Source organism: Sminthopsis crassicaudata, chromosome 3, assembly GCF_048593235.1.
Source record: "Sminthopsis crassicaudata isolate SCR6 chromosome 3, ASM4859323v1, whole genome shotgun sequence".
In the NCBI taxonomy this organism is placed as follows: Eukaryota; Metazoa; Chordata; class Mammalia; order Dasyuromorphia; family Dasyuridae; genus Sminthopsis; species Sminthopsis crassicaudata.
In genome coordinates, this window is record NC_133619.1 from 114,893,330 (window position 1) to 114,919,922 (window position 26,593).

General features: G+C 32.4%; 1 protein-coding gene across 1 annotated transcript in view; it reads right to left on the minus strand.

The window, feature by feature from the left end:
- The window catches only part of DACH1 (dachshund family transcription factor 1), a 482,607-nt gene that overhangs the window by 454,747 nt on the left and 1,267 nt on the right, over window positions 1–26,593 (minus strand). Inside the window, 1 exon segment of the mRNA XM_074299233.1 lies at window positions 26,252–26,591. Coding sequence (XP_074155334.1) covers window positions 26,252–26,591 — 340 coding nt within the window.

Genomic DNA, 26,593 nt, shown 5'->3' on the forward strand with positions numbered 1-26,593 from the left:
AATTTACCAAGACTTGCTCTTGATGAAACACAGAAAAAGAATATAGAGTTTGTGTCATTGTATGTCCATTTAGTACATTTTGGGAGGAATTAGAATCTTCAAATGGAATTATAGTAGTGATATAGTATTAAGTCTTAGGGGCAGCTTCATCATTCTTTTGAAAGAAGTGTAATTTCATAGATATAGGGGACTCCCAATGGATAAACTCCTGATATCAATGAGAATTGGCATTCACTCTGAAATTTACAGTCAGAGTTGCCTAGGATACTGATATGAAGGTCATGGTTAATATCCATCAGTGGGAGCACTTGAACCTAGGTCTTGTTGCTTCTTCACTTATTGCTATAACAACTCATTCATTCATTCATTCATTCATTCATTCATAGTTTTTGAATATAGTCCTGTACTAGATGCAAAAAGGAAGACATAGAAACAGGACTCCAGATTGTGGGAGAGAAATAGTTCTAAAAGAAAAATTGTCAAGATCAGGGTCTTTGGAAGAAATAAAAAGTGATTTAAGGCAAATGATTTTATTTCCCTTCTTATGATCTTAAGAACTCTTTAGAAGAATGATAATGGTAATCTTGTGAGTTTTTTTTTTTTTAATGAGTTGATAATACCACCTCATTATATTCTTTTTTTTTATTATATATATATATATTTTTTATAATATTATCCCTTGTATTCATTTTTCCAAATTACCCCCCCTCCCTCTATTCCCTCCCCCCGACGACAGGCAATACCATACATTTTACATGTGTTACAATATAGTCTAGGTACAATACATGTGTGTGAATATCATTTTCTTGTTGCACAATAAACATTAGAATCCGAAGGTACATGCAACCTGGGCAGACAGATATTAGTGCTAACAATTTACATTCCCCTCCCAGTGTTTCTTCTCTGGGTGTAGCTACCTCTGTCCATCATTGATCAACTGGAAGTGAGTTGGATCTTCTTTATGTTGAAGAGGTAATCTTGTGAGTTTTTCTTCTTATTCACATCTCAACACTGATATTGAATTATGATTGAAATAAAGAATAGAGATTCCTAACAGCATGTACTAACACAATTTAAATAGGAATGTTTCCACAATATTTTAAGTTATAATGTTGCTGTACTAATAACAATGTCTTATAGAAAAGAAACTTTTCTTTCTTTGCTGTATTGGTTAGTTGTGGCATTGGCAATTTTGAGTGAAATAATTCATATCACTGCAGATCACATCACTGAGGCAAACTACTCTCCCTCCCTTTCCCCCATCCTTTTATCCACTCATATAAAAAAATCAATTTATGAAAGTCAACTGGATTAGCCCTGGGAAAAGAAACATAACTAGCTCAAAGTTGTGTTGAATTATTAATATAAAATCAACTTTAAAACAAGAGGCATGCTACCATTTTATTACTATTAAAAAAATGTGGTCTAGCTATCTACTTATCAAAAACATTAGAATGATAGTTAAATATGAGAATTGTTAACTTTCTCCGATGATTTCAATTAAATGAAAAATGTCACCCATTTTGTATCTTGACATATTTAGTGTCTGACTTATTATGATCTTTGATTTATTCAAGACAAAATGAAACAGAAAAACCTGAAGACTGCTTCTCATAATCTGTGACCACCTATTCATGGTATTCCCTGGTATCACCTTCACTAAGAATTCTCAACTTCTGTTTAATGTCCCACCATTTTCTCCATAGAATAATGTAAACAATAGCCAAAATGATCATTTCAACCCACATAATAGGGAGAAATACTCCACAAGTAATTACATTTAATAAAAAGATATGAACAAAGTGAAGCACATTCACATTTACTACCCAGAAACGCACACATCACTGACACTAGGCAGTTGATGATAACATGTTAACTATACACATTACTAGGATTCCAAAACACTTACACAGCTTCTCTGTTCTAAAAATAATGGGGAATTGATCAGGTGACTGAACATAGAAAATCAGGTTCATGAAAAGTAAGTATTGGCCTAATTTACAGGAAGACTATGGAAAGAATAAAAGAACGCAGTCCTCTCTCTCCACTAAGAGCTACTTAGCAATTTGAATGATACTAAGCAACTTTTTCTACAACTGTACTTGAATTCTATAATTTGCCCAGTATTTTAATTGTTTTGCCTAAACCATGTGTTTAATAATAACTCACTTGTATATAGTTTTTTAAAAGTTGCAAAACAATCTTGTAAGTAGATAGTTTTAGTTGTTTTAAGTTGATAGTTTTAAGTTGTACCATATACAGATAAGTAAACCCAGACTCTTAAATTTTAAGTTACTCATATAACCAAATAGCTAATAGGCCCTGACAAAGGATTAAAATTCAATTCAAATTCAGTACTCTTTCAATTATACAAAGCTGATGCTCTATTAATAGCTATTGTTGACTAACTCTTATAAATGAAAGAATAATTGGGCTGGATAGTAGTAAACTTTTGTAGTTCCTTCTAGAAGAAGCTGGTAAAACTTTTGGGCTTGAGAGTTTTGAGCTGCAATGAGCTAAGCCAATCAATTTTCTAAACTAAGTCTATCACACATAATAGGGAGCTCTTGGGAGTGGAGGTAGTTTGGGAAAGCACAATGGAGGTGTAACAGTTTGCCTAAGAAGAAATAAACTAGGGAAAATTGCAAACTGAGCAGGGAAAAATTCTTGTGCAAACAGTATAATATAGGTTTTTAAGGAAAAAAAAGGGAAGGAAGGAAGGAAGGAAAGAAAGAAGGAGAAGAGGGATGAAGAAAAAAGGGAGGGAGGAAGAAAAAGTGTGAGTAAATAGGAAGAAAAGGAGAAGAGGAAAATAAGAAAGGGAAGGAGGAAAGGAGGGAAGGAGGGAGGAAGAGAAAGAGGAACATAAGAAATAAAGGAAAGAAGAGGGGGAAGAAGGAAGGGAAAGAAAAAGGAACACAAGGAGGAAGGAAGAAAGAAAAGGGGGGGAAGAGAAGAAGAGAGGAAGAAAAGGAAGATTCGTTTAAATGTATATCAACATAGGACTAAATAAATTGACAATTATAAATTAGCATATCTAGAGGAGGACAACTAGATGAGGAACCTTGAGGTCATACCATATGATGATTTAAAAAAAAAATAAAAAACTGGACATGTTTAATCAGGAGAAGAAACTCATGGGAAATATAATGGTGATCACCAAATCTTCAAGAATTTGAAGGTATGTCACAAGGAAGAGAGATTAAATTTGTTATGTTTGGTCCCAGAAAGCAGAATCAGGAGGAAAGAATAGATGCTGAAAAGAGATAAGTTTAGGCTGAAAAGCAAATAAAATTTCCTAAGAATTAGAGGTATCTAAAAGTTAAATCTAAAGTCTATGCGGCTCTCTCAAAAAAAAGAGGTGTTTGGCTTTCTCTCCTTGGAAATGTTTAAGCAGAAAGTAAAAAATAGCTTCTCAAATATGATAGAGATAGAATTCCTTCTGTGTATGGGTTGGATAAGATGGAGCCCAAGATCCCTGAAAAATCTCAAATTCAAATTCTTGAAATAATTTCTCACATAAATGACACAGAGAATATGTTACACCTTAAATATAAGAAAACTGAGAAATAGTAATGTTATATAATAAGAATAGTACAGTTTATAGTTTCTTAAATTATAAGTTTAAATATAGCATTAGATCATTATATGTTCCCATAATGAGATCAAGCTTCAGAAATTATGAAATTATAATATTTAACAGGTAGAAAAGGCAGGTAAAGAAAACAGATAGAGAAAAGAAATTCAAAGAAATGTTTTCAACATAATCTGAAGTTAGAGAAACTAATGAAAACTACTGCATAGTTATAGAGATATCTTTTAAAACAGGCCAGAATTTCTCTTTAGTGGGCTGATTAATGGTAGCCAACTTTAGTTAAAATCAGGAGAAGCTCAAGAAATCTTAGAAATATAAACAAAACCAAATATGCCTTCCCTAAACATTGTTTAAACTTTTATATATGTGTGTACATGTTCCCAAAAAGGTATCCTTTTTAGTACATTTTAAATTCTAATAGCTTAAGAAATTTAAAAGTTTTTGTTTTAACAGTTGATACACTAAGATTTTTGAACATGTATGTATATATGGATGTATATATGAATAGGTAGAAAGATAGATACAATATCTGTGTATGCTTATATGTATTCTGTATTGTGTATTGTGCAATGCAGTTAAGAAAACATCATCTTATTGTTCTTCTGAACTTGGTGAAAGCTTATCCTTTACCCCCAATTTTTTTTTTAAAGGGCATTTTGGAATAATATTTTGTTTTCATATGGTTTAACCCCAGTGTTTTGGGTAAGCAGTCTATAAAAATTCATTTTGGTATCTAATTTATAATGATAAAACAATCTTTATACAAACTTTCATCTTAAACATTTGCATATACATATGAATCCACACACAGAGCACTGGAAATCTATATCTCAAATGAATTTTTAAAATCTCTAATAATTTAAAGTAATTTCTAGAAATATAAAAATGATTCTTCTACATCTCTATTATAACTTTGCATTTCAAGATAGAAACTATAAAATATATATTGCAAGAAATATGTTCAGTCTTCTTTGTGTTATTTGCTTTTACATGGTTCTATTTAGTTAAATATAGTAATATAGAGAATCTTTATATAAGTAGATATAAATATTAAAATACAATCCCTGAAAAGTAGACTATAGAATATATCACACCAAAACATCCTCAGAAATCATTAAATTCATTTATAGTTAGAAAATAGTAATTCATAAAAATTACTTCAATAAGAAGTAGTTCAATATAAAGAAAATATGAAGATTTCAAAAAATAAGTACAATTAAGATTATTTTGCTGCCATGTACTTGTAGATCTACCATGCACTTTCAGGGTTAAAAAAAAAAAAGTCATTTCACAAATATCACAAATCGACTGACATATAAAGAAAGCTTAAACAAAAGGAATCCACCTGGATTTGTCCCCGCCTGCTGAATTTTAGACACTGGATTCCTTTGTAGGAAAATGCCAAGGAGAAAATCAATCAGACACAATTTCAACAACCTACTAAATTTCACAATCTAACAAAGGAGAAACAGTGTGTGCTACATAATTTACAAAACCGTCAAGACACTCATAAATTCACTGACAAAGGAGCAGGCATAGTTGTCTGAAATAAGGAAGATTATATCCTATTGAAGAGTTTACACAGTAATTGTCAGACCCCAAGTTTTAGGTTAAAATGTTTGAAGATCTGTTCTAAAATAATTTTGAACACATAAGATTACAAGTTATTATTAAATTTCTTTTCATTTTTTCATTCAAAAGAATTTAATTTTGTTTGGATTAAACCTTAAATTTTATTTTTAAAAATCCCCTTCAAAACAACACTGGCATATTCCATCTTCTTGTAAAGTAAATTTTTCAAGTTATAGTTGATACTTGTATTCAACTTCTGTAAAATACGGTGCCTAAGATAAGTGAAAGAATTATACGAAGCATTTTTAAGTGCTTAATGCCATTCTCAGAAGAATAATAAAAATAATTTTCTTCATATGCTTTCAGCATTTTTTCTTATATTGCTACTAGATGATATAAACATGTCAATACCTTCAGATCAAAGTATTATTAAAAGTTGATATCAACCAAAGTTTGTTAAATATCATTCTATAAAAGAAAATTTTAAGAGCTCATCAAGTTCATGATTACTGCATTTATATCAAATTTATAGTTAGACTGTATTTTAAAATGAATTTCCACATTGAGCAAGAGGAGGTGTGAGAATAAGAACCAAAATAGATTTTTGTTCATGCTTTGCATTTTGATTTAGTAATATCTTTTAAAAGACTGTTTGAGACACATGGAAGACAAATATACAAATCTTAAAAAGACAATATGATAATGAAATAGTTTTTTCCTCATTGAAAAATCTCTTATTTTGGGGGGTAAAAATGGATGCTAAAGTACATAGTTTGTTCCTTAAAAATGGCTTTCTATGTGTGCAAACATAATTATAATCTAGAAAAAGGAAGATTAACCTATGGATTTCAGTAAAAATGGTTCACCATGATACTGAATACAGACTTACATATTGAACTTGGAGGTACTGATTTCATATTTAATATGATATTAAAATGACTCAGTTTAAGTAACCTAAAAGAAATTAAAAGTTATAAGGGAGCTATGAAATCATCTTATTCAATTCTCACCTGAAACATGAATCTCACCTATAACATCCTAATTAAGAAGGCAATCAAATCATTAGAAGTCTTCCCAGAGGTAAGGAATTCACTGTTTTCTTCATTGGTTGCTATGCCCACAAAGACTCTTAAACAAAGAAATAAAACCTTATATTGGAACTACTTTGATGAAGATGATATTTCAGAGAAACCTGAGAAGATTCGTATGAACTGATGCAGTGTAGTAGAAACATGAGAACAATGTATACAACAATCACACCATAAACACATGTTTGAATGATTTAAGAACTCTGATCAATACAATAACCAAACATCATTTCAAAGAAATCAAAAATATTACCTATTGCCTAAGACAGATATGCAGATTTAATCATATTTTTTGGTATTATTGATATGGGGATTTGTTTTGTGTAAATATATATAGTTTTTTTAAAGTTTCTTTTCTTTTTCAAATGGGAGATATAGGAAGAAATTTCTGTAGGCAGTGAGGTAGAGCAGAACCTTGGGTTTGAAGTCAGGGAACCTGGATTAAAATTCTAGCTCTGCTGCTTCACACTTGTGTGACTTGACCCTCAATTCCTTATACGTATATTGAGAAGTTAGCCTAGATATCATCTAAGATCCAGCTATGATAATCCTATGATACCTTACATTGTTGGGATAAAAAAATCAAGTTCCAATCTGTAGACCTAAGGTAAGTCTTTAAACTATTCGATGGAAGATAAAAGTATAAATCTCATTTGCTTTTGCATTTTTCTCATAGTAGAGATTATGAGAATGTACTGGTAAAAATGAAAATGTCATAACTGTTATTGTCTATGTACCTAGCCATTATCTTGACATAAGAAAGAGGGGTGATGAAAAGATACATGGCAGATAGGATTTTTTCCACATTAAATTGTACAGGGGGCAGCTAGGTGGTGCAGTGGATATAGCACCAGCCCTGAATTCAGGAGGACCCAAGATCAAATCTGGTCTCAGACACTTAATCCTTCCTAGCTGTGTGACCCTGGGCAAGTCACTTAACCCCAGCCTCAGAAAAAGAAAAAAAAAAAAAAAACAACACATTAAATTGTACAAAATATGGTCACATTCATGTAGGATTTTTTATGCTCGTGTAACTTCATATTTACAATACAAACTCTTATTTAGTATCATGCATAGAAGAAATGACAGTCAAGTAAAAATCAGACTGAGTCATATTGTAATTTGACAATAGGGCACTCATGCCTAAAGATAATAGAATTGTAAATGTAGAAATCCTAGAAGGCATCTAGTTAATCCTAGTTAGATAGTGTAATCCATAGATCACCAGATTTAGAATCTTGAAGATCTGAGTTCAAATCCAGTTTGGGACACTAACTAGCTGTTTGGCTCCTGGCAAGTCATTTAATCCTGTTTACTTCAACTTTTTCAAATGTAAAATGAACTGGAGAAAGAAATATCACACCACTCCTGTATCTTCACCCAGAAAATCCCAAATGGAGTCATGAAGAGTCAAACACAATTTAAAGGATCCAATAATAAAAATCAATCCTTTCATTTTACAAGGGAAGAACTGAATCAAGTCCAGAGTTCATTTTAAACATTATCCTCTGATTCCATAGACAATATCATACCAGAGCTATTTGGAAGAATATTTTGAGCAGAGTAAATAGGGTAAAAACCTATTCAAAATCCTGAAATTTGTTTTGAGATCCTCTTAATCTCCCAATCATCATCCTTTAATTGTCCTTTTCAGACCTCCACCTTTCCCTATACTTTTACAATCTACCTCTCTTATTTTGAATTTTACTCTTATCTTGCAATGCTTAATCAAGGTTTAATCCACAAGCACAATGTTGACAAATAAAAGATCACAATATTCAAAAAGATATAAAAGAACTGTGACTAGGACATATGAATTGAAGTTCTCCTATTTACTACTAATAATATGATCTTAGCTAGTTACTTCACTTTTGTAAGGCTCCTTACTTGTAAAATGGAAGGTTTGATCAAGGCTTCTTAATCTACTGACATCTCAGAATGTTTTATCATAAAACATACTGGGAGCAGCTAGGTGGCGCAGTGGATAGAGCACCAAAGCTGAATTCAGGAGAACCTGAGTTCAAAATCTGGTCTCAGACATTTAACACTATCTAGCTGTGTGACCCTGGGCAAGTCACTTAATCCCCAGCCTCAGGAAAAAAAAAATGGGAGTAATAATGGTCCCCCCAAATATATCATAAAACATACTAAAGAAACTAATTGATTGAAATCTAGTTAACAATATTTCTAAATTCAAGGACCTCAGATTAAGAACCCTTGGACTAGATGTCTGCCAAGTTCTTGACCAACTCTACATCGTAGTGGTTTTAAAAGAATTGAGGGAAAAATATCAGACCACTGACCTACTATTTTACATTTATTCCCACCATCAATCTAAGACATCAAGGTACTTTGGGGTACATTCAACTATACCTCAATCATTATGTCATACTCCATAATGCCTTGTGTACATGTATGGATGTGTGGGCACATGTAGACATCTATATTCTCATCTGTTATCACCCCCAACTTCTTGCTCCTGATGAAAAACCTGCTGCATTTGTTTTCTCTTCCTATCTAGCATTACTCTTTCTAGAAGCCCCTTTTCTAATGTTCAGACATTAGCTAGGTACATAGCTATGATATTTTCATTTTTACCAATGTATGTATGTATAGTATATAGCAAACAAGGAAAGTCTTAGTGTGTCATTCCTTAAAAGTATCAGATCAAGATGTCATGCTTATCTAGATTTAGAATAAAGGTATTTCATAAATAACTCACTAATAAAGCAGCACAAAGTTAGTGCAAGGACAAAAGTTTGCAAACAGTATCATTTTTAGAATAACTCTGATTTTTTTTTTTTTTTTTCCTGGTAAAAGAGTGCTTCATAAGGTGTGGAATTGCCTAATACACTGGTAACAGAGTTTAAATTGAAAAGAAGTTTAACAAGTCACTCTAAAATGATTGTGTAGAATAGTATGAATCTCAAAATTAGCATATGCTTTTAATAATTTTCCTAAGAGGATCAGTATCATTTGGATCTCTTAAAAATCAAATCAGCTTCTATATACATGGCTTGTAGTTTAGATGCATAAGTACAACAAAAGAGAAGGTCAAAGGTCCTACCTATGAACAGAATCCTAAGAGACATTATAGAATCTACAAAGGCAAGATAGAAACATAGGTGAAAATTTGCTGAAATTCTAACCACCCACAACAATGCACAAATACATACAATACATATACACACACAACATACAGCTATGAACTTGTGTGGTTGGCAGCCTTTATCAGGCCTTTACTATCGGCCTTCAGTGCTTTTAATTATCCTATGCTATTAATAACACTGTTTTGAGAGAAAGTAATGTCTCCTGATTTTGATTTTTTTTTTTAATTTCAAAATAAAGTGAAAATTAGACACAACCTAAATTGTTGGTTTGGATGATTAACCAAAAAATAAAACAAGATAAATTAATCCTTTTAAAAGGCTAATCTTCTAAGGTTATTTTAACAGCATTTTTATCAATGCTATTCAATTTAGAAGCAAATTCTAATCTTTAAATAAAACGTAATCCATGTTAATAATATGAGATTTAAAAGAACATTTTCTTTTCCTTTTATCAAATGTATTTCTTTGGCATCATTATAAATACAATAAGATACTCTAGGGAAAATGTTATGCTGGTGGAAAGAGATATCTGGTTGTTGGAATCATTCAGTCTTTGGACTTTTGAATCACAAAGCACTCAGTCTAGCAAATCCCAGCATGATACTTGCCATGTCACAATGTACTGTTTTTTTTACCAGGATTTCTGCACATTTACCTTCTCAATAGTCACTAAATGCTTCAGGACTGATGGGCATAACACCAGTGACATCCTAGTCTATGGAATGTATTCCTATTAGGAAGCACTTATTGCTACTATAAAAAGAATACTAATTTATCTTCAAACTTGAGACCACTTGGGATGAATATTTTAGATTGAGAATCAAAACGTTTTTTTTAATGTTGTCTTGTGTAATTTTGCTCTAAAATGGTTATGTAGTCTTAACAATTCTCAGTGGGGCTCAGTATTGGTTTAAAACATTGAGCATACAGTTGATATCAAACCCCACGTTTGTATGGTGAAACTGCTAACCAGTTTGTTACATCAAACATTCCTGGAATCTGTCTGGCCAATAGGAGTGGGTAGAAACTATTCTCTAATCACTGTTGAAATCATTGATAGTGCTGTCTGTCCACACTATGACAGACAAAAGCTGAAATGTATTAAACATAGCAATCCATCATCCTGCAGATGGGAAGCAGGAGCCAGCAGAGTTCAGAGGGAGTGACTACCCGCTGCTTAACAATGGCTGGAGTACTGACAGTTCAGTACTCTTCATAACTACTTACTACCACCCTTCCTTCTAAGATGAATGAGCGTAATAAATGAGGGAGAAAACCTGCTGAGGACCTCAAATTTGAACACTGTTCATTTTCAAGTGTAGTGTTTCCAACCTCCCCTTCAAATCAATTGTTTAAAATGCATTCTAGTTTAAAAGGGTATGTGTTTAATTGCTTGATAAATGAAAGGCAGACTTAAGAAAATATATCCTATTGGAAAATGGTAGGAAGATGTGTTTCAAAACAAGAGTAGGAAAATGTTCTAAAAATAGTTACAAATAGAAATATAATTCCAGATATAACTCAGTAAAAATGATAGTTGTCTAATTAAGAATTAATTTATATTGTCTAAAGGAACTTGAAATTTTGAATGCTAGAACACTGATTAGGTATGTAATTTTAAAAATCACTATTAAATGGAAATGAACTATTATTTGCTAAAGTTAAATTCATTTTGTGGAGTTGTTTCTCACAGGAACACACGAGTCAGACTATAGCCAAAGGAAAAACTGCAACTGCTAACACCACATTAACAAAGTATAAAAGAGAAAGACAGTTTTCTTAGGATTTCAGCCTTGTCATTTCCAATTTTCTGCTCCTTGGACATGCTTGTATTCAAATTCTGGAACATCTATTCAGCATATCAATCCTAATTAGACAATCTGGGTCTGGAAAGGATGAGAGCTGGGTCATTTGCATAATTTAATCATAAATACTCAGTGATACATATTTCCAAATGCATTTGTACAATTATCTTTTCATCCTTGGGGCAATGGTATTAATATGATTAGGCAATATTTCTGGAAAAAACAGACAAGTATGCACTCTTTTTAACTGCAGCTTAGGGCGATATGAAAAATTAATTAATTTCTGAAGAAAATCAATTTCTGTACGTGACCACATTAGACATTGCTAAACCAAGACACAGAATCCTTTCTCAATCAGAACATTTTATCAGACCTTTCTAAACTCTGATTGTTGTATGAATATTTCAATAGAAAAATTCATGGAATATCCAAAAACACCTAACTGGGATAGTGTTATTTTATGGGGGCTTTCTAGTATCATTCTTTTAAGTATGAGCCACTAGCTTTTATTTTAAAGCAGTCTTGTTTAACCAGTCAATCAGAAACCTTAGCATTTGGTGTGAACTTATCCTGTGTTATCTTTTATTAATGTACATTAACCAATTTCAAGGACAACAGAAAAAGGTTACTATTGAAATCCTTACTTTAAAAAATGGAATTGAATTCATTTAAAATAATTTCAATTCATATAGGACTGTTTGTTTATTATAATGAATTTGCAGATAATTTTTTTTTCAAAAGAACTACTTTCATTAGAAAAATATTGTGACATTCATGGTATAGAGCTAAGAACCCAGATGGCTAATCTTATTTTTTTTAAAGAATACTGCTTTGTACATTAATTGATGCAAAAAAGTAGAAGTCACATTTGTGGTTATAAATGTACCATCCTTTTTCTTTTCAATCAACAGAAAAAGTAGAAATTACTGCATGCAAATGTTCAATATTCATTTAATTTGCATAAAGGTGCTTGAACAATTTTTTGATTCTAACAAGCTCATTTTTCATGCGTTTTGTCTTTCATCCTAATCTAGCATCTGTCATTCCTTTTTGAAGTTATTATCGGCCCAATTCCCTCTTGGACATGGTTGCTGGGTGACCGGTATCTTAGCACCCACTTTGACAGGAACAGATGTGAATCTGATCAAGAGATTTCCCAGGAGTACCTGAAATCACAAACAACTTTTGTGAAAAACAAACAGCATCCCTGTCATGGGCCCTCACTTAACCCCCTCCCAAAAAGAAAAGGGTGGGGGAGAAAGTTAGGACTCTAGGTCAATTACAGAATCTACTATGCTATTTTTTTTCTTCTAAACTCAAAATGGAAAACTGAACTAAAAATATTTGAAAATTAGTGGAGTTGGGGTTTCCAAGTCCTGAAAAATAAGACCTTATTCTAACTTCACAGAAAAAAGAAATCTACCTTAAAACTATTTTTATTTCATATTTTATTCTACTTCAGTACTTGGAAGGCATTTTTTCATAAAAAAGAACATTATTGTAACTATATTTAAAAAGAAACTAGACATGAAGGATATTTTCATACAGTGTTACATATTGATAGTAAAAACATTTAATAAGGGAAAAATATATAAAATGCTTTCTAGCCACCTATATATCCACTCTTTCCCACCCATATTTCTTTATTAGAACTTGAAAAGGTAAATTAATCTGAATATTTCATCCATTTCTAATCCCATAGTTATACTATCAGTTATCACAGGTTTTTCACTTAAAGCTGAAAAAAGACACTGGAAATCACCAGTCCAACTTTCTCATTTTACATATTAGGAAATTGAGAGCCAAAAAAGGAAGATGACTTGTCCAAGATTATATCAAAAGAACAAGACTGAGGATTCAAATTCAGGTTCTCTATCACCAAATCAGTCCTCTTCCCACTATGTCATACTGGACTATACGAAAGAAATAAAACTGTAGTCAGTCATTGAGATAAAAAGGAAACATGACTATACTAACTGGACTAGATATGTAAATTGTCAACTGGAGACAAGGAGGTCATCTCCTCTTCTTCACTCACAATTAAAGAAGGACCTGTTGGGTAGTTTTTGGAGTATTATACCATCCTCAGAATGAGGCAAAATGAAGGCAAATAACACAGCAAATATCCAGCTATTTTTTGTCAACATGAAGCCAAACTGGTATTTGGACATATCTAAATAATTGGCCACAGATTTCATTCTTAGCCAAGTTAGTTGTAGTTATGTGGACTCACTGACAGTATCAGTTTACAACTGAAATAAGTTTTTGCTTAAAGGAAAATGAAAATAAAATTATCTTTTAAAATGTATGGTTATGATTTATGAAGCTAGTAAGGAATACTATATAACTTTCTATATTGTCCACAAAAAATTATTGATGTTCTTCAAAAGCCTAGAAAGTATTTCTTCCTAGGGAAAAACTCCAATAATCCTCTTTGATTTCTTCTTGTAAGGAAATTAGAGACAATACTTAAATCTAATGTTAGGAAAGTTAATAGAAATAGTAATAGAAAAGTAAAGGATCTTTCAAATTATTTTTTTACTTAATTTAATTAAAAGATCCATTCCTCACTTTTAGCCCCAAATTTCTAATCACAGAACTTTCCATGTGCTTTCAGTAATATGATTTTGGAAGAGAAAGAAAACCTGGAAGAATAGGTCCTCACTGGTTCTCCTATTGTTGTTGATTAGTCACTTTCAGTCTTGTTCAACTCTTTGGGGTCCATTTTAGATTTTTCTTGTCAAAGACACTAGAGTGGTTTGTCATTGCCTTCTCCAACTCATTTTAAGATGAGAAAACTGAGGCAAAGAAGTTTAAGTGTCTTGTCCAGCATAACATATCTAGGAAGAGCCTGAGGCTAGATTTGAATTCAATTCTTCCTGAGGCCAGGCCCCTGTGCATCACCTTGTTGCCCAGGAGACCTTCTAGAGGGCTTCCAATTAGGAGTTGTCAGAGGAGAAAGACTTTTGCTTTCCTGTTCTTCTACCTCAGCACAAAATAAACCTTTCATGTACCAAAGACTTCTGAACATACTGTTAAGACTACAGGATTGGAAAAAAAATGTGATCAATGCAACCTCATTACCACTTAAAGTACATATTAAAAAGCCGGATCAGACCTCTGATATCCCACTTTGTGATCCTACCAGACAGAAAATTTATTTGTTTAAATGTGTTAGTCTGGTAAGATTTGATTGTTATCTTACAGAAACCCCTGTATTCTAAAAAAGAAAATAAAAACCAGCAGGATAACTTAAAATGAGATTATACTGGTTTCTAAGAGTCTTGTGAAGTTATAAATTAATGACATAAATATGAGTTCACTAAATCTTTCTTTTCCCTAAAACCAACTGTATCTTTGTATGGGATGAAATAGAATTTTAAAAACCTCTAAATGTTTTGCTACAAAAAGAAAATAAACATAACTACAAAATAAAAAGGGTACCAGTGACAAAATCAAGAAATGTTATTTGTGAATAATATTAATCTATCCAGTTACTAATTTTAGTATCCAAACAGGTGTTAAGAAGAAGAAAAATCAAATTTGACCCATAAGTCTCCAATATTAAGGTTTGAATTGGGATCAGTTCATTCCTTTCCCATGGGGTAACATGTATAAATGTAATTCTATGGTTTCATAAAAGCAGGTCAAGTTTCTATCCCTGGGGGTCTTTGGGCAATTTAAAGCATGGAAGCACTCTTTTTGGTTACAAGTTCAAATCTGCATGCATCTTTGATAGAGTGAAAAAATTAACTGAACAGAAGATGCATATTCATCTTTAATTATAATAAATACTTGTCAGAGAATTCTTAAACACTGAAAAAAAAATCAGAGCTCACAAAATAATTTTAGAAAATTAAAAATCTTTTTTTCTATAAAAATAACATCTCCTTTAAGCATCATACATTTTCTCTCTTGTGTATACAAAATTAGAAGTGACCCAATCAGCAGATGCCATTAATCTTTTAACGTTCACTATTTTCATTTTTTTTTAAATTCTACCTCATGTAGGTAATGTATTTTCCCCCATAAGCAGTCACTATGTTATGAGAGTCTTTCTCCCTATAATCAATTGATGCCTGAACTTTCACCAATGATGCAAGCACTTGAGGAATGCCTTAAAAAGATTAAGAAAGTAATTGATTTCAATTTAAGTCATCCACTATCAGGTGTTTTCAAAGACAATTACAGCCCACTGTATAAAATGATAATATATATATCACCTTACCGGCACCTGCAGATTTAACCCTTTACCCTCATCCCTTACATCTCATCAATGGCAAACTATTTAACAGAGCAGATATCTATAAAGCTATGAAATTGTTTTTCTATCATTCTTATATAACTATTTTAGAAGCCATTATTTTTCTGAAGCACAGGAAATCTTAAAAACAATTAACATGAATATAAGTATATATAAAGAAATGGGGGTTATGGTGGGAAATAGCATTATCATTATCAATAGTGAATCCCATCTGATTATACTCTTAAGGCTATGTAACATGTATATAGTACAAAATTATTTTCAATTATAATGTAATTTTGTATTGAAAATTAAAGACACATTTTGATGGTTATAAAAGCAAGAGTCTAATGAAAAGTACGCTGACTTTTCAACCATTCATTTTTACTGTGTATGAAACAAGTTTGAAAAATCAGTTATGGTTAAATTACACCCTCTTTATCTAAAATTAATCTGACATCTGTAAGTGGCTTAATCTAACAATATTGAGCAAAGAGTGAATAGTGATATTAAATGAATATACATTCTATTGATAATTAAAATAGTTCATCACTTTAATTTCCTTTTATTTTTATAACTTACAGTATAGCATGGAAACATTTAGAAGAAAAAGTAAAGCCAATTTATCACCTACAAAACCCATTGATTGAATAAGTTATCAAATATGTATTATAGATTTTTCACTTCTGCTATATGTTATGAATTTCAAAATTTTAAAAGGAAAAATTGCCAGCTCTGATTCTAATAAAAAATATATATGAACAATTTACTTGTAAAAGAAATTTTAACATGAAAATGTATTGTTGAAATCAGTTTAACTCTGTTATCATTCATATGGTATGTGTAAAGTTGTATATTACTAGTGAAAGGAGTTAAATTTCACACTTCAATGATTTTACAATTTGCAGACACACACACAAATATACCATAAAATTTATACACAGATTAAATTGGCCAAAGAATATATAATGCAAATGTGTGAATATATTTATTTAACTAGATACATACATATATACAGAATAAATGCATATATATTATACCTTTGTAAACAATATACATATATGTGTATATTGTTTGCAAAGCTATTTGTCACATTGCCTTAAAAGCAGAACTTCTAATCAATTCTTTCTCACATACTAGATGTCAAGCTAGTGACAACTTCTTGGTATTCAAAAATACTAAGATTTTAAGTTGCAGATAACTTATTAATCTAGATAGAAGGAGTTCCCACACTACAAGTTTGTCAAATTAAGAAATCACTTGTCCAGAATCCTTCAGCTCCATTACCTCCTAGTGTGGAATAGAAGTATTAATACCTCAAGAGAGAAGGTTGTTTCTCATATGCCATGCTTTAAGATTAATATTTATCCAGAAGATTGGAATTTGAGGGAGTTAAAAAATAAGAAAACAAGGAAATCATCCTCAACTTTTTAGAAGCTTCTAAAAATAAAAAATGATCTGATATTATGTTCATTATAAATCAAGTATTAACATTATTGCTACCATTAATAATAATAATTGGATTACAAGATATGTTTTTCATCTTGCTGGGCCTCTATGTCTTGTCTGTTCAATGTAATTTAAGCAGGGACAGGATGATGTCAAGACTAAGAACTTAAATAGCAACATTTGAACATTTATAGATTAACATGGTCATAGTATCACTGAACTACTTATGATCTCTTTACACTTGTTGCATTCTCTATATCTCCCAGAATAAGATATGTGAATGGATAAGTGAGGGAATAATATTCTAATAATTCTGTTAAATATTCTAATATTTGCTTTTCTACAAACTTTTAAAAGACATTAACCATTTACTATCTATTTGTAGCAAAAAGGCATATAATCAAGAATTAGTTTAGAAAAAAGGGGGATTTAATTGCAAGCAAAAAGGAAGCAACATGATATTTTAAACTTCTGATGACGAAGGTATATCCAAAATCATTTATTATGTATGTGTATATATATATATATAAAATTATAAAACCAAAGTTTCATGTATGTCTATGGGAAATGCTAACTTTCCATAAACTAAATACTACTAAATAAGCTAAATTCCTACTTAGAATATGAAGTAAGCAGTAAATAAAATTTAGTAAGCAACATTTAAAAATTTTCCATGTTATATTTCACCTATATTTAAGAGTTGATTATAACTCAGAAATTTGGGAGAAGATATATTTTACATTTGTTCATTCACCTAAGTCCTGACAATGATATTGACTATTCAATATGTATGCTTTTATATATATATATATATATATATATATATATATATATATATATATATATATATATATATATATATATATATATATATATATATAAAGTGACTGACATTTTTTCTGTATATTTTCTTTTCTAGTTTGTGCTAGTTTTGTTCTTGAAAGGGAAAAAATGTTTTTTGTCTGTGGAACAACTAACAACTATTACAAAGTATTTTACACTAAATAAAATCAAGGTTATGATACACTGGGTGTCAGGTTATATGATATCTCTTCATTCCTCATACTAGGATCCATTTTATGTGATGATCAACTAAAAATTCTCCTTCCTAAGAAAAGTGGAAACTAAACACCACTGTACAAACACAAACCATGTAATAATACACAGCATATTATAGAATTTGTCATTTGTTCATAAACATGTAAATATGTTTCTAAACATGTCTCATATACATTGTTATTTATTCAATGCAAGATATTTTCTAAGTATTCTAATATATACAGTAGATAATATTTATCCTATGCTGTTCTACCACATCAATTTTGACTTCATGACAAGAGATGTATGGTTTAGGTACTAATACATTGTGATTATACTTTCTGGAAAGTTTTGTAATTGTATTTTATCAGTTACAATTGCAATAAACCTCTTCTTTTGGCATGCCTTTTCAAACTTTTCTTAAACAGCAGGTAACAAGATGCTTTTAGCCACTTCTTAGGTAAATATGCTAAGGAATGGTAAGTAAGCTGACTGTGTATTGTGTAGTTCTCTGTTTAATCAGTTGATTTCAAGAACTTTCTTTCCATTTAAATACACTTAAACATGCAGAGAGAAACCTAGCTTGACAGCATAGCTAAACTCCAAGCCAATTTGGATCAGAAAAGAAAACTGCCACACAGTTGGCAGAATTCAGCAATTTGGCTAGTTTAGAGAACAATTTAGAAAGGTCTAAAGATGAATAAAATTTTGTGATTGAAACACCCTCTTATCTTCACAGAGAGAGTTGACTCCTGGTTAGAGTGGAATGGCTCACCAAAATTATCAGTGCACCTGCTTTAAAATCCTTGAATGGAGATCAATGAATGATCTTTGTCATTCTCTACATATGTTTTGTTACTTTAAAAAAATCCAACTGTTTTCAGCCATTAACTTCAGCCAATTTTATTTATGTCTGAGTTCTATGTTGTGCTCCAGATTTAACTAAAATAAGTTCCAGAGCATTACTTAGCAAAAAGTTTGTCAAGTTTCCAGCTTTTGAATGACAAAAGCAAATGACTTCTTTTTCTGTCCATGTGCACAGTTTGTCATATACATGAACTGTTTCCGTGAGAGCAAAAGTAGCAATAATCTTCAAAAATCTCCAATTCCATCTTAGAAGAACCACAGTTACTCACAAAAATGAAGAATAAACAACTTTACTTTCTTGCTTGACTTTTTGAAAAATGAATTGGCAAGTAAGAGAATGTAACTTCATCCTATTCCATCATAATATAGAAAGAAACAATTATTGTATACTCACTTCACAATTGAATAGGTTAATTTACAGACCAATTAGAATGTGTGTATATATAACACATATAGGTGTATATTCATGTGTGTATATATATGTATATATATACATATATATATATAAATATATATACACATATGCATATATATCGCTAATTTATAGCATTTTATTTAAAATGATTGATCATTTTTAATTGTAGATAGCAATGTATTTCACCAATAAAAGGGAGACAAAAAGTTTACTGGAAACTTTCTATATCAAATACCTCTACCAAGACAAGATAATGAATAGCTTATATCCATAAACCTCTGCCTAAATGCTCAGATGTTTAAGTGATGCAGTATAAGTACAGTATACTATTTCTTTCTGGATACAAGACAGCGTAGGTTTGTTATTTCTTATAAAAATCAGACTCTTAAAGTTTTAATTTACTTTTATTGTTGCAAATAGCAGCATATAAAAGTAAATGCAAAAAAAAAAAACTCCTATGTGACCCACGTTCTAAAAAATAAATAATTATAAGTTATTCTCTGCTTTTAATTGTATCTCTAGCATATTTATATTAGAAATGATGTATGGATGATGTTTTTTTCAAGTTAACTCAGCAATTATATGTGTGTATCATCTCCATTATGAGATTAAGAAATATGTAAAGGTCATGCAAAATTTAATTGCAAATGCTATTGCAAAACAAAATTATCAGTTTTTTATTGTATATTTTAAATGACCAAATAGTTGACATGGCTTTGCTTTTCCTGTTACTCTGAAGGGGTAAAAGTAGCTGTTGTAATTAATATAATAAATAAAAAACTGCTTCTAAGTTGCATTCAGCAGGCTGCTTTAGCGTCTTTAAATCTGTCTGAACTACTTTATATATAAAAATGTGATATAGATTTACCGGAATCTAACTAAAAACATATCAAATAAGATTGTTCTGATAGTTATCACGAAGAAGCCAAATCACAATTTGCTATGTTGTAATTTCTTATTGTATTTTATTGTACGTTCACTCTATTCTGCTAATACAAGGCAATTTTAATTATTAATTTACTTGACTGGCAAAAGCAATTGAATGGAACAGTTTACCAAAATAACTGGGAAATTTAAAATAATGCTACATGTTAATCAAATCACAAGACACTGCTAAAATAATGACATCAAGCACATTAATCTAGTTTATAAGTGCAACTTATATTCCAAAAACAAAAACATTAAATAAAAAATAATAAAGCAAAATATGATATTCTGATAATTTGCTCATAGAGAATTACCAAAAGAAGAAGAAAATATATTAAAAGCCAGCCAAGGCTGTAATCAATATAGGGTAACACAATCAAAGGAGTATGGTGACTAATAGCTGCTCTCTGTAACTTCCGAACAAGTTTCACTTAATGTAAGATATTAGACACCCCCCAAAAAAAAATACTTGGATATAGCATTAGACTCATATGAAGCAAGCTTTTTTTTTTCTACATACACACATATACACAAACACACACACATACACACAATTGTTTCAATTCACATTCTAAAAGGCAACATCTTTCTTAGTTCTTATAATAACATTTTAAACTGCAGAATGTAAAATATTGATATGGGTAATCAAATGTCATGCTTCAGAGCATTAACTAATAATCTGTGGAAGTTAGAATGTAAACCTTCATCACACAACTATGTGCAATATATTAAAGGAATAACTAAGAACATTATATAGGGTAACACCTCCCATTGAATATTAAGGATGGGTTATATTGCTATAGGCAGGCTACTGGATTAGTTGAATAAATTATTTCATTGTGTAAAGTAAAACCTCAAATAGAATATTCTTCCCCCCCCCATAGCCAATTTGAACTGGAATAGTCATATTTACCTAATAACAGTATCATCATACTCACCAAGTATATTAACATCAATCAGGTATTTGAATCAAAAAGAATGGTAAGCAATTTTAAAAGATTCTAAATTTGGATTTTCTCTCATAATTTATCATATAAATCTTCTTAAGTCACAGTGTATAAAAAAGATTACATTTAACTTCTATCATTAATCTGCTGCAATACAAAACTATCAGTTCTGGCTTTTTTTAATTTTTATTTTAGTATAATGAATGGAAAGGCTATCTTTGTGCTACAACTGGCTTACCTGTGTGTATAAACATTATGGAGTTGAGGGATGGTTTTAGTTTAAAGTTTCATAATGAAACACAAATCTGTGATATAGAAAGCCAATCAAAGAATAAAATCCTAAATAAATGCTGTCTCAGTGGGCCAGTTAATTAAAGAATGTCAAAAGTTAGTGCCTCCCAAAAAGAGGGAAACTGAGCAATAAAACATGTTTTCTCAGTATATCACACTTCTTTTTCTAAAACAAATACATCCATAATGTATTTTACAAAAGTTTCCTTAAAGGAATACAGAAAAGGGAAATCTTTCACTGTCATCCATTCACTGAATCCACTCATAAGATGAAATGATGAAGAGCTACAGTGATACTTCTACAGCTACAGCACTATAGATGTATATCATCTACAGATTTAAAAAGAAGTCCACACACATTTAATCTAAGCAAAGAAGTGAAATATTTTAGCCCAACTTCAGCAAGTCCTGTGTTCTAAGTATCCTAAATCATAATCTGGTATTAAGGAAAACAAATAAAAAACACAATGCAACCAAGACTAGGGAAATTAGAATTTCATGTGAAAGGAAATATTTTTCCATATTATATGAATATACATATATGTAATATATATATATATATATATATATATATATATATATATATATATATATATATATATATATATAAAGCATATTCCTAATTTGGATCTACAAATAAGTGATTTACTGATGGTTTACTGATTTTAATGGTTACTAGTTCATTAACTAACCTCCCTTGCAACAGCCAAGTTCATTCATCTAATGTTTAGTTTAATAAATAATTGGAGGAAACTGATCAAGGTCTGCCTTTGTCCTTTGACAACTTCTAAATGTATTCTCCTGCATTTTCTACACCTCCCTACCCCAATTCTATGTTGAAGTCTTTATATAAGTTCTGGTTAACCCACAGGTGATTTCCTCTTGATAATCTCCTTTTTTAAATTATTTTTTTTTAATGGTGATAACAAACTGACTGAGTATTTACTTGGCCATTAAGAAACATCACATCTGGTAGTCAAAGCAAAGAAATTAACCCTATTCCATTCAAACTTTCTTATTAACTTGTGGACTTTGGGTAAGTTAATTAATATCATGGTTCCTCAATTTCCCCATTTGAACACTGGGAATATCTTTTGAGGTATAATAATAGGTAACTACATTTGCTTTTATAAAAGGCTGTGAACATTGAGATTTGAAAAACAGACATTTCACTTAAGTTGCCTTCTAATACAGAATCTTTTTTGACCTGTGTGGTTTCTTCCTTGGGTTTTCTTTTCTTTTTTGGTAAACATAAAAGACAAGGGGAAAAAAAAATCATTAATCTGCTGCAATTCAAAACCATCAGTTCTGCCTTGTTTTGTTTTGTTTTGTTTTAGTATAATCAATGGAAAAGCTATCTTTGTGCTACAATTGGCTTACCTGTGTGTACAAACATTATGGAGTTGAGGGATGGTTTTAGTTTAAAGTTTCATAATGAAACATAAATCAGTGATATAGAAATCCAGACGAGTAAAAATATCATCCATGACAAATAAAAATAGTTTTATTGTAGATGGCTTAAACTACCTTTTGGGGGAATGAAAAAGTTATTTTAGTTTTGTAACTTAAGATGAAAAAAAATGTGCTTCTTTAAAATATTTCAGAGGAAACATGTCATATTGATTTTAAATAATACACTACTATTGTAGCAAATATATTGTAGCAAAATAAATAAAGAATTCCAAATCCAAGTCCTAGACCTCCAAATTCTGGAATTCTTGGTTGAGTTAAGAAATCTCAATAATATGTAACAAAATATCTTATAAACAAAAAGTGACAGAACTTGTATGCTGCAAACATTAATATGAGCAAGAGATGGTGGTAAGTAAAAGATCAAAATGCACTAAGGGAGGCAACTAATACATTTTAAAACTAAAGATACTCTAAGAAAGCTTGATGGAACATCACATTTAATTGCAAACTAGAGTATTAATACCAAATGACAACAGTATAATCACAGTGATGATAAGATATTTTTGAAGTGGTAAGTAGAATTAAAGATGTGTTTTAATGGTTTGAACTGGTCTTTCAATTCTGGGGCATCTATCCTTTAAAGCACGCTGAATCATTCTGATAATAAACTTAAGAACAATCCTTAAGCTCTACAGAAAACTCTTAGAATATTTTGACCTATGTACTTTTTAAAAAAAAATAGGCCATGATAGCATGACAAATACTTTAGTTCCAAACCCTTGCACATTTAAGAAAAATAGAAAATCATATTTATGTGAGCAGTTAAATGGCATATTTATCATTTTACATTATAATGAAAATGTTCTTAACCAAGATTTAATGGGAAATGATCTTTGATTAAGGAGTACAGTTTGTGCTCTAATACACAGAACTTAGACTTGCTGCTTGTTTACTGAATAGAATTATACTGAACTTTGAACAATAAGATTTGCTTTAAAAGAAAATGTATCTACAGAGAAGTTACTTCAATTGTGGTCATTTAGCTCTAAACTTCCTTTAAATAAAAATTGTCATTTTTTTTTCAAACAACCACTTAAGAGTTTCCTAATCAGATCAATAGTCATAAAAATAATATCTCTAACTTCTTAGTAAATGTTTCTCTCTTGGTCATTCATTATTAAATATTATCCCGGGAAAGGCCTTTTCTTAGTCCTACCCCCCCCCCCCAATCCTTTAACTGCCACCTGTTTTTTACACTCACCGGGATAAGTTCATAGAACCAAAATCGAACAAGAAATGTTATTTTAAAAAAACAAAAAACCGTAAAATTAAAGGGGTGGGTGAGTGGAAGGTGGCAAATCTTTGCTCTTACATGTTGCTACTGAATCGGTTTTGTTTTGTTTTGTTTTGTTTTGTTTTGTTTTTTGATATAGCAGCTCATTCAGGACCTGTATGTTAAGATTCCCAAATAACTACCTGAGAGTATCTGCCCCCAAACAGTTCGGAGGCGTTTGCAGAGTGGACCCTCCCTCTCCCCCAGATTTTTGTCTTCTGAGTTTTATCACCACCCTTGAGGTAGCCAACTCAGAAGCAAGTCTGATAGTCTGAGCTAGTTGGGTTTTCATTCCTTCAGACAAGGGAATTCTTCCTTTGTGGTCACTTCCTAAAGTAACTTTTACCTTCATCCCCATCCTATCCCATCGTCCAAATTAACTACGTGAAGAGACGGAACCTTCTCTATTCTTATCTTCATGCTTATTCCGATTTTTTCTAGGAAAGTTATGCATGCTATTCCTTCCCCTTCTGCCCTTCCCATTTCTAAACGAAGCTCTAACTTAACTTGCACTACGTTTCCCACCTTGTTCTAGATTTTAACTTGTTCCTATGGAGCAAAAAAAAAAAGGGGGGCTAGAGAGAATGAGGAGGACATGTGTGTGTGTGTGTGTGTGTGTGTGTGTGTGTGTGTGTGTGTGTGCTTGTGTGTGTCCGCGCGCGCATGCATGTGTGTAGTGGCAAAAGGTTTCAGGAACGATCCGGGATTCTACAATCTCCCAAATCCCTAAAAGCTGCCCCTCTCCCGCCCCCTCCCGGTACAACCCTGCCCCTCGGAGCACTCAGATATCGTACTATGAAACAGCTCAGAAACTGGACTGGTGGCTAATATATCCCAAGGCACTACTAGGTTCCCAGGCAGCCACGGGGAAAGCAACTGCACCTTGGAGCCTTCTCAGCTTAGCTTCCCAGCCCAATTCCCGCACCTGTTTCTCCATTGAGCCACCTCAGAAAGAGTAGGGACCTGGAGTCTTTCTCTCCCTAATTCAGCTCAACCTTTGAGTCAAGCCCAGCCCAACTCCTCCCCATCAGAAGGGAATCCGCCTGCCAATTCTCTTTTGCCCCATAGTAACAGCTTCACTTTTCTTCCTTTCTTACCATCACTTACACACCCACACCCATCCACCCACCCAGACACACACACACACACACACACACACACACACACACACACACTCACACTCATAATATGGATCTTCTCCCCTAATTCCCGTTTATATACTATAGCTAAATTCACTCTAGAGAAATGGGACACTGATAAGCAGTTCAATTACTGGGTCAATTCTTAGATGCCAAAACGTTGTGCTGCTCTTAGACTTTGAAGTGCTATCCCGGGACCGCATTTCCTTAGTTTCCTATAGGAAGGGAAACACTCTTTACTCCGGCATCCTCACCACTTACTGAAAGATCATCTTCCCAGCCCAGCCCAGCCCAGCCCCTAGCCCATTTGCCTGGCTGGAAAAAGCCTGATCTTCGGAGTTGGATTCCGTGACGCTCTACCTTGTTCCCCCATTTTCAATCCCCCCCCCCAACCTCATCTTAATCATCCCTTGGAAACACGCTCCGTTAACCAACACAAATCACACTCCAGTGAGATTAGCACTCCCGAGTGCCTGGTTTTGGAGAGCGCTAGCATCGCATGCCTCACCCCAAGCGGTGGAAGTACTGAGGTGACAAGGTGTTCCCAGGTTTTGACAAACCGAGAGGAAGAAAGAATGAGTTTCACCGCAAAATTCAATGTTCTTCTCGCTCTTTTATCTTCCCACACACATACACTCCTTCCTCTTAATTCATTGCTTGCTCCCAAGTCCCTTCACAATCAATGCACTCAACCCTTTCTTTCTCCCACCCACAGGCCAGAATAGTTTAATATTCACTGGTAAATAGAGAAGGCATGGGACCCATAAGAGGAAAGAGAAGGAAAAGGGGGGAAAGTAAGTGCAGGATAGGATGGGCTCTCTCCAACTTCTCAGAAGAGACTGGAAGAGGTTCAGCTTGGTCAGGTTTGTCAACAATACCACTGAAAGGAAAGAAAGAATCGTTGATTGCCAAGCTTCTGTGGGGCTAGAGAGGATGCACAGGACTGAATGGCGAGAAAGAGGGGGGCGGAGGTGGGTGGAGAGGAAGGAGTTGGGTGTTAGATGACCCCCCGCCTTTACCTTGCGTTGGTGCAGTCATTGTAGAGTGTCTCGAAATCCTTCCTGGAGATGAGTTTGCAGCGGTTCACCCCGGGCTGGATAGCCCCTAGTCCCCTCAGTATGCGAACCTGTTCCACATTGCACACTACCGGCGTGATCTCCAACCGCTTCAGCTTGGTATAGACAGTGTGCAAGCCCCCGACCAAGTGCTTTAGGAACAGGTCAAAAGCCTGGGGCAGGCAGATAAGCTCGCAGCCCTCCACAGTAAAGGAAGCCACTTTGGCCCCCCTCAGATCCACCATTTTGCACTCATTATTCTGGGGGGTGTTCTCCACTGGGGAAGGGGTCGAATACACGGGTTTC